This window comes from Saccopteryx leptura, chromosome 3, assembly GCF_036850995.1.
Source record: "Saccopteryx leptura isolate mSacLep1 chromosome 3, mSacLep1_pri_phased_curated, whole genome shotgun sequence".
Lineage (NCBI taxonomy): Eukaryota > Metazoa > Chordata > Mammalia > Chiroptera > Emballonuridae > Saccopteryx > Saccopteryx leptura.
Genome location: NC_089505.1, coordinates 65,470,797 through 65,486,922, shown reverse-complemented (window position 1 = coordinate 65,486,922; position 16,126 = coordinate 65,470,797). Strand labels below are relative to the sequence as shown.

Genomic DNA, 16,126 nt, shown 5'->3' with positions numbered 1-16,126 from the left:
CACACACAATCACATAGTCACAGCTGCCCCATGACACATGGGACAAATGTAACACACTGACACAAAAACACCATCCTACCGACACATACAACCAACTGATATACAATAGCACACTGACACAGTCACACACACCACACCCTGACACAACCACCACCCTCTCATATGCCAAGACCCTGACATACAGCACACTAACTCCACAAACTTACAGAGGACTCTCCAGCACACAAACACACAGCCACACAAACAATCCCCTCATCCCTGCCCTTGTCCCAGTAAGATGTGTGTGATGTGGGATACTGGGGGAGGGGATATTGAGTGGACTTGTGTGTGTTTGTGTGTGTGCACATGCTTCACCCTCTCGGCCTTTCCCCGGGGGCGGGGCCGAGCGGCAGCCGCTGTTACCGGGTAAACTTCCCCGCCCCCCGCCCCCCCCCCCCCCCCCCCCCCCCGCCCAGCGCGCGGCCATTAGTCAACTTCCCCCAAGATGATGTCATCGCCTCATTCTGGAGGCTGAGTAATCCTCGACTCCGCCCCCCCCCCCCCCCCCCAGGTACCAGAGTAGGGGCGGGCCGCACCTGGGCTCACCAGGGTCTGGAGCTGGGGGAGCCGGGCTACTTTGAGTCTCCCTGGGCTGGGAATGAGGAATCTGAGCCTCTCTGGAATGTACTAGGGGTTCACAGCAGGGTCTCTTGAAGCTGGGGGCTCCCAGCTCAGGATCCCTGTTGTCCAACTAAGGGTGCTGGGAGACTGGATCTTTCAGACCTAGAGTCCTAGGTAACCCTGGACACCCCTGGACTACTGTGAGAGGCTGGGTCACCTGGCCAGGTGTCCGGTGGGGAGGGAGAAAGGAGAGGCTCTAAGAGACTCTCTGGTACTTTGAGGCCTGAAACTCTGGAGTCAGATGTGGGTATGAAGTACCAGGCAGTAGGGGAGTGGTTGTGGGTTAGGGTCAGATACCTGGGAGATCAACAAGCTGGAACCTGTGGAAAAGGACTCAGAGCAGAGGGGAGCTGGCAGGTCTACACCCTGGGCTGGGCAGGTGGTCATCTGGATGAATTGGACAACTGAGAGTCTAGTGACTTGCTGGGAGGGAAGGGTGGTGGAGGGGATGAAGGTCTTCCAGTATAAATACAGCCAGGGATGAGATGCCCAGAGGCTCTGAGACAGTTTCCCGTCAAGGTAGGGTGCTTAGTCCTAACTTTAGTAGCACCAGATAGGCCTTTTGGGGGCACCCTCAGCCCTTGTTTCCTGGGGCTGGGAAACTAGGATCTCCTGGGGGGTGGGGACTCATAGCCTCTTTGTCACCGGACAGGGAATGCCTGGATCCTTTGGGGAGGTGTGAGAGCATCCCTCCTTTTACGGGGTCAGGACGCCTGGGTCCTTTTCTGGGAGATCCTCAGTTCCTGTTTTCAAGAGCCACGATGCCTGAATCTTGTTTGGGGAGGTTCAACCAGCTCCTTTCTTCATGGGGTGAGGATGACCAAATCTCCTAGGAGGAAAACGCTGGTCCCTGTTTTCCCAAGGCCAACTCCAGCGTACCTTCCTGGGGGGAGGGACGAAATGCGCAGCCCCTGTTTCCAACCCATCCTAAGTGCTCATCCTCGTCTGAGAGTGCGGGGAGGGGCGGCGACAGGGGGGGTGGCGGGGAGACGGTGGCCAGTACCGGCCTCACCCCGGCCGGCCGGCCGCAGGCTTACAGGCCGTGCGCTCCGCAGCTCCTTGGGGCCCGGCTCCCCGCCCCCCGCGCCGAGGGCTCCCCCAGATCCGGGCGGGCGCGGTAGCGGCCAATGAGAGCGCTCGCCGTCTCCGGGAGCCGGGCCGGCTCTGCCAGCCTGGCATTGGGCACGCGGTGGGCAGCGGCGGGCGGGGTCTGGGGGGTCCTCGCGCCTGGTTGGGCCAGGCTTGTTGCTGGGTAACGGGGCGGTGAGTTTCCCCTGGCAACGGCGGCGGGTACCGCTCACTGGCTGGCCGCGAAGGAGGGGGGGCGCGGGCGCAGGCAGGCCCCGCAGACCCCAGCAACAGCGCGCGGCCCCCGCCCCGCGGGGAAGCGGTAACCTTCACACGCGCCGGCCTCTCGGACCCTGCGGACTCCGGCGCCCCCGCCCAGCCCCCACCGGCTTGGGTCCAGCCCCCGGGCCTGGGAGACTGGCTACACCGAGGGGACGCGGGAGGCCTCCTTTCCACCACGGAGAGCCAGGACCCAGGCCCTGCAGTGAAAAGTTAAGTCCTTCCGAACTCCCTCTTGCTGTGCGGAGAAGACTACTTCCCCGGAATGGCAGATAGGAGATTGGAGAAGGGTGTGGGTCTGCAACAAACTAGCTGGCACATTTATATCTTTTACCAAAACTTCACACGGAGGCTACTTCTGCAGGGCACTGCTCGAAGTGCCTTACAAATAATGCACTCATTTACTCGTCATATTTAATTTTGGTGCCTGGTGATCCTCTTTGTACAGATGAGGAAACTGAGGCACAGGGAGGGAAAGCTACTTGATTAAGGCCATCATGTGAACCCAGGTAGCCTGGCTCCAGAGTCTGGGTGTTTTATCACTTCACTGTACTGAATGACCCTTTCAGAGGAATTAATATTCAAAGTAAGACACTGTGCAGATCAAGCAAAACACACTAGTGGCTGGCCCTCAGGCAGCTATTTTGAAACCTCTGCCCCAGCCTAAAGATCATAGCTTCAAATCTTTGCTCAGATTCTCAGAGTCAGACTCCTACATGGGTAGTAGTAATTCTGGGTAACATATAGTAAACACCTACAAGGCCCTAGTGCTTTATTTTTATTGATCTCACTCTGCAAAATCCTGTGAGATAGGACCCTTTATTTTCCCAACTCACGGATGAGGAAATCAAGGCACAGAAACATGACCACTTGCCCAAGGTCACACAGCCAGGAGGTGGCAGAGCTGGGAATGCTAACTCAGGCCATGTAGACCCAGAACCCTCCTTGGTCAGCTCCGCCTGCAGGCCTTGGAGGGGGTTGGGCCACAGCTGTGGGTCTGCTCTGGGAAGATAGGATCCTATAATTTGGAACAGGATCTGGACTAAAGAGAGGGAGGGATCTTGACTGGTGACACTGCTTATGGCCTGGTGACTCTTGGCCTTCTCCTGCTCTCTCCCACCAAGCAGATTCCTCCTATCCTTCACACTCATTTTCTTAGAAAATTATCCCAGCCGGTTTGGCCTCCTGGTATTTAGTACTAGATTGGGCAATTTGAGGGCACTGATCAGCAAATGAGGGATACAGGCTGGTCTATGAGCTAGCACAGGGCTGGGGCCTGCCTCTCTCTTTACTTCATCACTGCCAGCAAACACTGATAATAACCAGTTACATGACTGATGTACGCTAACATTTATTAGGCTACTACTACATATCGACACTGCACTCAATGACTTTCATGTAGGATCTCATTTAATAAATGTCTAAAGTGGCATTTCTCAAACACCTTTAAACTTGGTCTTTCAAGTTAAAAATACACTTTCTTTGTGATCAGATGTGTACTCACTACATATCAACAAAACTTTAACAAAATAATATTTTCCTTTGGCTTCATGATTTTTTATTTTTTCCCCCGAAGTTAGAAGTGGGGAGACAGTCAGACAGACTCCCGCATGCGCCCAACCAGGATCCACCTGGCATGCCCACCGGGGACTATGCTCTGCCTATCTGAGGCGTCACTCCTTTGCGGCTGGAGCCATCTTCAGCACCCAGGCCAACTTTGCTCAAGTGGAGCCTTGGCTGAGGGAGGGGAAGAGAGAGATAGAGAGAAAGGAGAGGGGGAAGGGTGGAGAAGCAGATGGGCGCTTCTCCTGTGCCCTGACTGGAAATTGAACCCAGGACTTACACGCCGAGCCAATGCTCTACCACAGAGCCAACTGGCCAGCGTTGGCTTCATGATTTTTTTTAATGATATTTGATTTTGTGTTGTTTTAAAAGTCTGGTCAACAGCCATGCAAGTTGCAGCTAGAAGGAACTGACTATAAAGGAGCACAGGGAGGTATTTGGAGTAACAGGGATGTTCTGAATCTTGATTAAGGTGGTGTACAGTAGTGTACATTTGTCACACCTCACTCACCAGCTATACCCTGAAAAAGAGTGAATTTTATTATGTGTAAATATATCTCAATAAAATTTAATAAAAACAGTAAGATCCACAAAAGTGATTTCACAATCCGTTATTTGCTTGTGACCCACAGTTTGAAAAACACTAGAAGAAAGAAAAAAAGGAAGAAAGAATGAATGAATGTGGGAAGGGAAGGATGAAGGGAGGTTGAGTTAGTCCACAATATTTAAAGTAGGGAGATTTCAAGTGCGGTCTGCATTTCCTGCTTCTCTTGGGAAATGGAAAGATCCTGGCCTGGAGGAAGCAGAGTTTGAGCACCTGGACAATCCCACCATTGCTGAGGGCTGGCATCCCTTCTTGACCAGCTCAGTGCTGGGCACTCAGAGGCAACTCACCCTGTAGTTTGGTTAGTTTAGGGGCACACAGAGGGTAAGTGCAGAGCAGACAGAGCCCCAGGGCCCTAAGGATAGAAAGGACAGGGGTTAGCCAGTCAAAGCTAGGGTAGGAGTGACAATGGGAAACTGAGATGGAAAAGGGAACTGAAACCCACAAGACAGGGTGAGAGTCAGTGCAGGGGCTGCCCGGGCATGTTCTTGCCAGGTGCCTGGGGTTCCTTCTGGCCCTGGGTCCCCTGCCAGATTTGTTGCAAGTATGGCCAGGTGTGCCTGCTCCAGAGAAGGTCCCACCAGTGAGCCAGTTAGCAGGAACCTGTCACAGGTGTGACTTTGTAACTGTGTGTTGAGGGCCAGTTTCTTTTATGTCTGACTTGATCTATGTCTGTGAGGGTCAATTTCTGACAGTTTTACTGTGTCAGCTGTAAGCTAGTGGGGCTGTGTTTGTGTGGGTCCCTGTGGGAGTGCCATCTAGATCAAGCTGTATATCCAGGTATCCATGACAGGTGTGGTTTTGTGTGCGCGTGCGCACAGGCGCACCTGCTCAATGGGAATGTCACAAATGCGAACTTGGTCAGCTTGTGGGTCTGGATGTGCTCATTAGTGTGGGTGTCTGTGCACCTGTGTGTGTCGCTCTTGCTGGGTCAGTCTGCATGTCCCGGCTACTGTGTCAGAGTGACAGTCTATGTATTTGTGTCTGGGGGTATGTGTGTGTGTGTGTGCCCCAGGTCAATTTGTGTTTGTACATCCTAGCCCCTGTCCAACGTGTGTATTTGTCAAGCTGTGACCGTGCGTCTGAGTCGACTTATCCCTGTGGCCCTGTCTCCACGTGACTTTGTGTATCTTGGAGCCACGCTCCAGGGGTGTGTGTCTGTGGGTCCCAGTCAGTGTGTCAGTGTGTCAGTGTGTGTCCGGCTGTCCCGCGTCGCCCTGGGCCAGGCCCCGCCCCGCCTGGGCTGCAGGGAAAGCCCCAGCGCCGAGGTGGGGGGCGCGGCGCTCGCCAGCAAGTCCCGACTTGTCCACGGCGGGCAGGCGGGGCGGTGGCGTCACGCGGGGGCGGGGCGTGGGACCCGCCGGACGGGGGCGGGGCGGGGCGGGGCGGCAGGCGAGCGGGCCGGGATCCGCCGGGCGGCCTGAGACGCTGCGCGAGCCACATGCGAGCGGGTGCCTGGCGATCGCAGCAACAAATTCAACAGCAGCGGCCACGACGTGGACGTGCCTGCGGGCAGAGTAGCAGCAGCAGCCACAGCAACAGCAGCAGCCACTGCAGTTAGAGCAGCAGCAGCAGTCGCCTCAGCGAGCGGCGCTCGGCGGGCGCGCCCTCCTGAGGGAAGCCGCCCGCCCCCCATCACCGCCCCCTCCGGCGTGTTCATGCCCCCGGGGTGAGTGTGCGTATCCCGGGTCCCTGCGGACCGCGATTGGTCAAGCTGGGTGGGCTCCCTGGAGGAGGTGGCGAGGAGTGCACGCAGAGAGCACTGGGAGCACACTGCATTCCTACCGCGTGTCACCCTCTCTCCCCGCCCTCCACGCACACGAGGGACTCTGGACTGGGCTGGGGTCGCTGGGCCGGAGGCACTAAGGGTCCGGGAGCGCAGGTGCCTCAGCGGTCTGGCGGGTTTGTTTACAAACAATGGGGTGCGGGCTCGGCAGCGCCCCCTGGCGGCCAATGCGGCCCCGGGGAAGTGAGTCGACCCCGACCGTCCCGGCCCCCGCAGTCCGGGAGGGGCGAGGTGGGGGTAAGGCAAAGAGGGGCGGCCACACCCCGGGCGCGCGCCCGCTGAGGGCGGCGACAGGGGGCGGCTCGCGGACCGCGGAGTCTGCGGCTCCTGCGGGCGGGGGCTGCGCCCCAGCAACAGCCGGTTATTGGCCCCGCGCTCTCCTGGCGGGCGGGGCAGGCGCACGTGGCGGCGGCGGGGTTGGGGGGGCTATGACAGCGCAGGGGGGCGTCTGGCCCCGCCGTGGGAGCGCGCGTGTGCGGGGTTGTGGATCTGCAGGTGTCTCGCCTGGGTGTGTGCGTGTGTCTGGCTCCGAGTTTGTGCTGGGGTCCGCAGGGGGTGGTGGTGTCTGTCCAGGGGAATGTTGGGGCAGTGGCCCGGGGTATGTGCTTGAGTTCCCGTGTGTGTTTGTGTGGAGTGCTGTCTGTGTCCGCCCAGCCTGAGGGGTGGGGGCTCTGTTTATGTGTGGTGTACCTGTGTGTATGTGTTTCTCTGTGAGAGTTGTGTGTGTGTGCTGTTTGGGGGTGATTCTGTGGATCTGGATTGCTTATGTATGCTCTTGTGTGGTTGTGTGTTTGTGTGCTGCTTAAGTGAGCTGTGTTTGTGTGTTTATATGTGTATTCTGCCCGATGTGCTGCGTTTGTGTGTGCTCGTGTGTCTTGCCTGTGTGGACTGTGACTGTATATCTCCAGGGCATGTGTCTCAGCTAAGCGTTTGTGATGTGCCTGCTGAATACCGATGTCTGTTTTCTGTCCAAGTGTCTGTGAGTTCTGCACAGTGTGTGTGTGTGTGTGTGTGTGTGTGTATGGTGGGGGCTTGTCTCGGATTCTGTTTGGCTTGTGTGTCTGGCATTGGTGTCTGGGAATTGAGGACTGCGTCTCTGTGGGGTCTGTGCAGTGCAGTCAGTGGGTGTTGTTGGCAGCCTCTTGCAAGGGGCTGTGTCTGAGCCCGTGTGTGTGTGTGTGTGTGTGTGTGTGTGTGTGTGTGTGTGTGTGTTGGATCTGAGGGGCTTGTCTCCGCGATCGGCTGGCTCATGTGTGTCATGTGGTGTGGGCTGCGTGTGTGTAGTGTTTATGTCAGTCACGTGAGACCAGTGTTTTCTGTGGGTGCTTTAGGTGTGGTGCTGCCAAGGCTGTTTGGGATTAGAGTTAGCTGGTGTGTGCGGTGTGTGTCCCGGGCTGACAGTTTGGGATGGTGTTTTCAGGTTGGGGGAGGAAGGTGGGTTGATGTCTGCTGTTCTGCTGTTGTGTCTGTGTGTCATTGCGGGCATGTGTTGTGATGCGTCTGGGTCCCATGATATGTGTCTCTGTATGGCTGATTTAATGTGTCCTGGGGTCTAAGAGTTGGTGACACGTGGGTGTGTTTCAGTTGTGTTGGTTTCTGTGTGTCTGTGGATGTCTGTTTTGTGTTGATATATGTGTGAGACCTGAGGTGTGTGTATGCCTTATCTCTTGGGTGTGTTTATGTGTGTGGGGAGGGCTATGTGTGCTTGAGAAGTATGTGTTTCTGTCTGTGCTTGTGTTGGCTGTATTTTGTGTGTGTGTTTGTGGGCATATCAACAGTAAGTCAGTGTGAGGTTCTGACAGTGTGTATATGTGTGGTGGGGGCTGGGTTTTGCCAAACAGTATGCATTGTTTGTATAGTTCTAATAGTCTGAGTGTATGTGTATGTTCACTGTTTGGTCAGTGTTTCTGTGTGTGTGTGTGTGTGTGTGTATGTGTGTGTGTGTGTGTGTGTGTGTGTGTGTGTGTGTATCCTGTGTACTGAATAGCGACACTGGGACCATCTCAATATTTCTGTGCAAATGGGAGGTGAGGTGGGAGGTCAGGCTGGCCAATCATGCCTGTGTGTGTTGTGTACCCTCACACACATCTACAGATTTTCTCCATTTGGGTCCTCTGTGAGTCCCTGTGTGTGTTGGGGGAGCCATCACAGTGCCTGGCTGCCCTCCATGTGTGCCTATCATTGTGTCCCAGAGCTAACCCCACCAGCCCATGTCCTGTGTGAACGTATCAGGTTGGGTGAGTTTGTGTTGTGGGGCTGTCAGCGCTCACACACACACACACACACACACACACACACACACACACACATCTGACAGACCCCTGCCTCTGGGTCCTGTGTGAGCTCTTGTACTCGCTGTGAGAGCCATCCTATGCTTCCCTGTCCCTCATGTGTGCCCATCACCATGTACTTGCGAGGCTGTCCCCTGCTGAGCTCTGGGTCAGGCCCTAAGTGAGTGTGCCTTGTGTGCTCATCACACACACACAGTCCCCTCCATCTGGACCCAGTTTGTGTGTGCCCTCTATGTGCAGGAGTGGAGGTGCCCTGGGGACCCTGTACGGGTTGTGTATTGTGGGGCCCTGATGACCCCTGTTCTTGCTAGCTGACAGCACCCCTCTCCCCCCTATCCTGCAGGCCTCAGGGAGCGCCATGGCCCGAGCACGCCAGGAGGGCAGCTCCCCGGAGCCCGTAGAGGGCCTTGCCCATGACAGCCCTCGCCCCTTCCCGCTCAGCCGCCTGGTGCCCTCTGCCGTGTCCTGTGGCCTCTGTGAACCTGGCCTGCCTACCGCCCCCGCCGCCCCTGCCCTGCTGCCCGCTGCCTACCTCTGCGCCCCTACTGCCCTGCCCGCTGTCACTGCCGCCCTGGGGGCCCCCCGCTGGCCTCGGGGTCCCCGCAGCCGCCCCCGAGGCCCGCGCCCCGACGGTGAGTGCCCGCCCCACACCAGGAATGATGAGAGCTGGGAGAGAGACACTGAGGAACTAGCCAAGTGGGAAGGGGTGGGGGGAGGTGGGAGCTGGCCCGGCCACAGGGAGGGTGTGGCCAGTGTGGTCTTTGTGTTGCAAGAAGCAGGAAGACAGAGTAGGAAGCTGGGAGGTGGGGGCGGAGAAGGCCGAGTGGGAAGTCCCTCCTGGAATCTGACTGCAGTCCCCGAATTGCAGCCGTGGCCTTTTCCGGGCCTGGGGCAACAGCTGTTTCCCAGCCCCTCTCCTGTAATCTGGGTCCCCTTAGCCCCCCTGAGGGTTGTAGTGAGAGAGAGTGCAGGCCGAGTGAGAGGACGGTCACTTCAGGATTTTGGGGAGGGGTCGAGCGTGGCCTTTTGCCATTTATCTGCGTCTGTTTTGGCCAGGGCCCGCCCTCTGCGCAGTCCGGGAGGAGGAAGGAGGGAGCAGGAGCCATTGTGTTGGGGAAGTGTGTGTATGAGGTGGGGTGGGGGGGAGTCTTGGGAAGGGAAGGGTTAAAGGTCCCCTGCCTGATGGGCCGTTAACCCTGTGCTGCCCAGGCCGACACACTCGGTGGCAGGGGAAAGACTGTCCCGGTTTCCTTCCAGCCCCACCCCCTCTCAAGCCCAGGAAGGCTGGGAAAGAGAAACTTCTCTGGCTCAGTTCCCTGGCGGTGGGGCAAAAGAGGACTCCATTTCAAGACCAGAGTCCCAGGTGTGGAAACTGAGGTCCTGATTTTTGGTCTTAGGGAGCTCTCAGGCCAGGAGCTGGGGTGACAAGAGGGAAGAAGAAACGTCAGAGGAGCTGAGAAGGGGGTGGGGCAGGAAGGCATCTCCTGCATCCCAGCCCCCCAAGCCCATACTCATAAGGCAACCAGTCTGGCCTTCTAGTCTCCAGGCCCCTGCCACATCCGGGGGTGTGGCTTCACTGTGGTTGGACGCGAGAGGGCAGGAGACCTGAGACTTGTGACTTTGGGTGTAGCCAGTGGCTGTATCCCTATGTGACCTTGGGCCACTTCTTAGGGTGGGCCTTAGTTTCTCCATCTGTTAAATGGAGCAGGCAAAATTTGGCACCGTTTTGGAAGAGGCACTTAGGTCGATTAAGAGGAAGGCCCTCCAGACTAACCCTGGCTAGACGGTGATTTAAGAGAGACCACCCCAGGACCTCTTTCTTGCTTTTTGGTGCCTGGGAAGTAGGAACTGACAAATCTGGCTCTAAGAGGGGAAAACAGAATCGCTAGAAATGAGGTGGGAAGCAGAAGAGAAATCAGGCTCCAAGAAAACGGAGCAGCAGGCCCTAGCTAACTAGTTCCTCGGGAACACCTCAGGGCTAGAAAGGTCATGGGTGCTGACCACAACCCTCGGTTTTTCCCAGGTCCTCAGCCCTCACTATCGCCCGCGGAGCAGCACCTGGAATCGCCGGTGCCCAGCGCCCCGGGGGCCCTGGCGGGCGGCCCCACCCAAGCAGCCCCGGGGGTCCGGGGGGAGGAGGAGCAGTGGGCCCGAGAGATCGGAGCCCAGCTGCGGCGAATGGCGGACGACCTCAACGCACTGTACGAGCGGCGGGTGAGTGCTGGGGGAGGGGCAGACGGCAGGTGGGACTTCCCGCCGGGGAGGGGGCTGCGGGCGGCCCCGCCAGATGTGCGGCAGCTGCTGTCCTGCGCGGCGGGGTCGAGCCGGGGACGCAAATGGGAGGGGCAGCGTGGCCACGAAACCGCCGCCGAATGCCCCGCGCGGCGGCTAGCACGGCCTGGGCAGGGGCAGCCCGGAACGCTGCAGCACGCCCAGGCCCGCGGCCGCGGGGACTGAGGGCGGCGTTCCGCGAAGCAGCTCATATATCCCCGGCTATTTATAGCCGGTGAGTCAGCAGCAGCGGCGCAGCCGCGCCCGACGCGCGAGGCAGTGCGCCACACAGCCTCCCGGGCCGTCAGGGGGCGGGGCTCGGAGCCCCGCCCCGCGGTAGTCCCGCCCCAACCCGCAGCTCCGCCTCTGATTAAAACAAAATATTTGAAAGTTACAGCAAAGAGTAGAGATTAACAAACATCAGGTCGCCCACCCGGCACTGTACAACCTCGGCGTGACACCCTCACTGCTTGCATATTCAAAGAAATACACAAACCGGATGTTGTGAAGCCTGTTTCCCTCCGTGACCCCTTCTTTCCCCCCTTTCCAAGGAAACCCTTCAATTTGTCTTGTCCCATTCCTTTGCAGGTGTTATTTTACTCTGTATTTACCATGCCACAAACAATGTTTAGGGCTATGGGGCGTTTTTGGCGTAATATATATGATTTGGTGTGTTTCTCTCCAAACTTTTTCCTCTCTCAATTTCTGCTTGAGGTTTCTCCATCTGGGCAGAGGAGCTTTGGTCCACTATTTTACTGCTACTTGGCATTCTGTTGGATCAACATATAGTATCCATGTTCATTTTCCCATTGGTATTTAAAAATGTTTCAAATTTTATTAATTGGCTTTTTTATTTCTCTCTTCCAAATGATGCACGTTTTCAGGTACACTCCTGTGTCTCCAGAGTAGATACCTGGGTGATCTGCCCACCCTCAGCTTTGTTAAATGATTGCCAGCTTACTCACCAAGGTAGTGGTGCCATGGAGCACCCGGAAGCCATGGAACGGTGGCAGGCTTTTTTATTTTATTTTATTTATTTTTTTTGTATTTTTTCTGAAGCTGGAAACGGGGAGAGACAGACAGACTCCGCATGCACCCGACCGGGATCCACCCGGCGCGCCCACCAGGGGGTGATGCTCTGCCCACCAGGGGGCGATGCTCTGCCCCTCCGGGGCGTCGCTCTGCCTCAACCAGAGCCACTCTAGCTCTAGCGCCTGGGGCAGAGGCCGAGGAGCCATCCCCAGCGCCCGGGCCATCCCCGCTCCAATGGAGCCTTGGCTGCGGGAGGGGAAGAGAGAGAGAGGAAGGAGGGGGTGGGGGTAGAGAAGCAAATGGGTGCTTCTCCTATGTGCCCTGGCCGGGAATCGAACCTGGGTCCCCCGCACGTTAGGCCGACGCTCTACCGCTGAGCCAACCGGCCAGGGCCCAGGCTTTTTAATTTATGCCAATCCCAATCTGATGTGCCTCCTTTGCTGCCTCCTGGCTTGGTGGGGAGTGAAGTGGCAGGATCTGTACCAGGCATCCGTTAGGATCATTAGGATGGTTTATCTGACTTTATTCTCATCTCTAAGATGGGTTTCTCTTTCCCAATAATGGGGGGGGGGGAGTGCTATATCTTACCTTTCAACTTTATCTTTACTGGTGGGAGTCTTTTTTTTTTTAAACAGACAGAGAGAGAGGGACAGACAGGATCGAAGAGAGGAGATGAGAAGCATCAATTATCAGTTTTTCATTGCGACACCTTAGTTGTTCATTGATTGCTTTCTCATATGTATCTTGACCATAGGCCTTCAACAGAATGAGTAACCCCTTGCTTGAGCCAGCGACCTTGGGTCCAAGCTGGTGAGCTTTGCTCAAATAAGATGAGCCCGTGCTCAAACTGGCAACCTCGGGGTCTCAAACCTGGGTCCTCAGCATCCCAGTCCTACACTCTATCCACTGTGCCACCACCTAGTCAGTTGGTGGGAGTCTTCTTGTATCTAGCTTTCTACTTGCCCACTTTCCTAACACTTTGGATCTGAGAGGCCACTTTATCTTCATCCTGGTCCTGGAGAGAGGGCAGGAGTCAGCTCTGCCTGGAAGTACTATGCAGCTTCAGCACAAATGTTAGTTGTTCCCAGTTCTCCTTTCACAGAGTGTTCTAGCATCACTGAGACTAAGTTCCCTGCTCCCTTCTCTCCATATCTCACCAGCTTTTAGGGCAGGGCAGGATGGGCTCCGGCCCTAACCCACCCCTCACCCCCTGGGACTTTGGTTGGGTGATTTTCTCATCTGGAAATCGGTGACGAGATCACAGCTAATACACACTGAGCACTTGCTGTCCTCCCTCAAGGTGATGACATTGGCCCAGTTTGGCAGAGGAACTAGGATTTGGGCCCAAGTACCAATAATAGCACCTACTTCAGAGGGTTGGTTGAGGTTGTAGCTCACCCTCAGGACCACGCGTTGTTCCTCACTGCCCTTGGACCCGACCATTCACGTGCCTCTGTCACAAGCCCACTCTAACTTCCTCTTCTTTCTCTTTCCCTAGAGACAAGAGCAGCAGCAGCGACACCGCCCCTCGCCCTGGAGGGTCCTGTACAATCTCATCATGGGACTGCTGCCCTTACCCAGGGGCCGCGGAGCCCCAGAGATGGAGCCCAATTAGGTGCCTGCATCTGCCCCAGGGATGTCAGGGACTCGGGGGGCAGGATCCTCCCACCTCCTGATGCCCTGGCCAGAGCAGGGGACATTTTCTGCACCATGTAGCATACTGGACTACCGGCCTTGCCTGTCACAGGGGCAGGCCAGAGCAGCCAATGCAGACCCAGCCCCGGCCTCGCCTGGGGTGCACTGACGGAGATGTGGACTCCTGGGTCCCTGGCTGAGGAGCCAGGGGAGAGAGGGCTGACGGACTTAGTGTCTGCAAGGCGGTGACTGAGCGGGTGGGGACTGAGCCACCCGCCTCTGCCACCCACCACCATCTCAGGAAAGGCTGCTGGTGCTGGCTGCCCGTTCCAGCTGCAGGGGTGACACTGGGGGGGGGGTGTCTCCCTCCCAGTGCTCCTTCACTTTGGGCCTGACTTCAGGCCCCTGGTGCTTCCCCCCCTCCTCCTGGGGAGGGGGCCCGTGAAGAGCAAATGAGCCAAACCTGACCACTAGCCTCCTGGAGCCAGAGAATGGGGTGTGTCTGATGGCTGCCCCAGCCCAGTGCCCAGCCATCTTCCCTGAGCCAGCTGGCAGGTGGTGGGCATGCCTGCCTCACCTTCATCTGGGGGTGGCCAGGAGGGGCCCAGACTGTGAATCCTGTGCTCTGCCCGTGACCACCCCCACCCCATCAATCCCATTGCATAGGTTTAGAGAGAGCACGTGTGACCACTGGCATTCATTTGGGGGGTGGGATGTCTTGGCGGAAACCGCCCCAGCCTTAGTCCCCAGGGCGAAGCGCTGGGGGGAAGAGGGGGAGTCAGGGAGGGGGGAAATCTCAGAAGAGGGAGGAGTCTGGGAGCGGGGAGGGATGGCCCAGCCTGTAAATTACTGTATATGCTCTGCTGTAGATACCGGAATGACTTTTCTGTACATGTTTGGTTAATTTTTTTTGTACATGATTTTTGTATGTTTCCTTTTCAATAAAATCAGATTGGAACAGTGGATACTCCTTCTGCTCTCCTTCCCTGCCGCGTGACGTGTCAGAGCCTCTGACCTGTCTGGGTCTGTGGGGAACTCCTTACTGCCTGCAGCTGCTCCTAAAGGCAGGCCAGGGGGCATGGCGCTGCTGTGCACGCCTGTGCACTCCCACTCAAAGCAAAGCTCCACACCCTGGCCAGATGGCTCGGTTGGTTGGAGCCTTGTCCTGAAGGGCTGAGGTTATGGTTTGATCCCTGGTCAGGGCACATACAGGAACAGATTGGTGTTTCTCTCTCCAAAATCAAATACTTTTTTTTTTTTTTAAAGCTCCATGAAGGTGGGGTGTTTCAGCGCTTTTCTCATTTTATCCCCCCGCTGGATAAAGTATGCCACGGGGGCACGGTATTTACTGAATGAGTAAATGACCTGTAACTTATTCAGAAGCACCCACCACGAGGAATCCTGGGGAACACATCAGTAATGAGATGGTGTTGTCACTGCTCTCGTGAAGAGCTCAGAGCGGGCTTCACCTGGGTAGCTAGCTGCCCCACAGCCTGGCACAGTGCCTGGCACGAAGAGCTGTTGTTGAATTAATATAAGGAGGGTGACCCTGGGTTATCTTATTATTTTTGGACATTTTAGAGAGGAGAGAGAGGGAGAGAAAGAGAGAGAGAGAGAGAGAGAGAGAAGGGGGAGGAGCAGGAAGCATCAACTCCCCATATGTGCCTTGACTGGGCAAGCCCAGGGTTTTGAACCAGCAACCTTAGTGTTTCAGGTTGACGCTTTATCCACTGCGCCTCCACAGGTCAGACCAAGGTTATCTTCTTGAAAACTGGCCAAATGCTTTCCTTTTTTTTTTTTTTTTTTCCTTTCTGATTGATTTTAGAGAGACAGAGAGAGGAAAGGAGAGAGAAAGGGAAGCATTCCTTTTTTTTTTTTTTTAAAGATTTTATTTATTGCCTGACTGGTGGTAGCGCAATGGATAGAGCATCAGACTGAGACACAGAGGACCCAGGTTCAAAACCCCGAGGTTGCCAGCTTGAGCGTGGGCTCATCTGGTTTGAACAAGGTTCACCAGCTTGAGCCCAAGGTCGCTGGCTTGAGCAAAGGATCACTCAGTCTGCTGTGGCAGCCCGGTCAAAGCACATATGAGAAAGCAATCAATGAACTAAGGTGCCGCAATGAAGAACTGATGCTTCTAATCTCTCTCCCTTCCTGTCTGTCCCTATCTGTCTCTGTCTCACACACACACACACACGATTTTATTTATTGATTTGAGAGAGAAAGGCAGGCTGGGGAGGAGCAAGAAGCAACAACTCACAGTTGTTTCCCGTTTTGTCTTGACTGGGTAAGCTCAGGATTTCAAACCAGTGACTTCAGCATTCCAAGTCAATGCTTTATCTACTGTGTCCCCCCAAGTCAGGCCATTCATTTGTTGTTCCACTTAGTTGTACATTCATTGGTTGCTTCCTATACGTGCCCTGACCAGGGTTTGAACCCACAACCTTGGTGTTTCCGGATGATGCTCTAACCAATTGAGCTAAATGGCCAGGGTCTCGCCAAATGTTTTTCTGTGTCCTCCCCCATACAGGACTGGCACAGGTTCAGATCCGAGCTCTGCACCTTCCTGCTGCCCTCACTGGAAAAGTGGAAGTTCAGGGGAAATTGCCCTTCTCCTGAAACACCACACCCAGGTAAAGAGAACTATCACTTTGAAGAGGTATTTGTCAAAACCCTGTCAAGGTAAGGTTTCAACATACTTCTGCCAGTATTTGCCTTCCTTGGTATCTCCCTTAGAAGTAGATGTGCACGTGTCCAAGTGTTGGCAATACACAAAACCAACTAAGTATCCAACAGCTGACGAAAAGGAAAATTGGGTATGCTTAGCCATACAACAGAAAGGAGAGCAGTTAACTTGAACTAGAACCATATCAGTATAAAAAGAAAAAAAAAAGAAAAAAAGCAAGTGGCAGAATGATGATACCTGGGTGTTTATTA

General features: G+C 55.7%; 1 protein-coding gene and 1 non-coding gene across 3 annotated transcripts; one reads left to right on the top strand and one right to left on the bottom strand.

Annotated features, from left to right (window-relative positions):
* Positions 1-5,577: 5,577 nt before the first annotated feature.
* Positions 5,578-14,146, top strand: BBC3 (BCL2 binding component 3). 2 transcript variants are annotated; one of them, XM_066371880.1, is made up of 4 exons: positions 5,578-5,843; positions 8,595-8,883; positions 10,275-10,465; positions 13,053-14,146. In XM_066371880.1, exons 2-4 carry the CDS (start codon positions 8,610-8,612, stop codon positions 13,167-13,169), a joined length of 582 nt encoding a protein of 193 aa, XP_066227977.1. In that variant the 5' UTR covers positions 5,578-5,843; positions 8,595-8,609; the 3' UTR covers positions 13,170-14,146. The 2 variants fall into 2 exon arrangements, with proteins under 2 accessions (XP_066227977.1, XP_066227978.1); XM_066371881.1 differs by having other exon boundaries at positions 5,578-5,849.
* TRNAV-AAC (transfer RNA valine (anticodon AAC)) lies at positions 11,872-11,947 on the bottom strand. Its single transcript has one exon. It is a non-coding gene; the product is annotated as a tRNA-Val (tRNA).
* Positions 14,147-16,126: the final 1,980 nt, after the last annotated feature.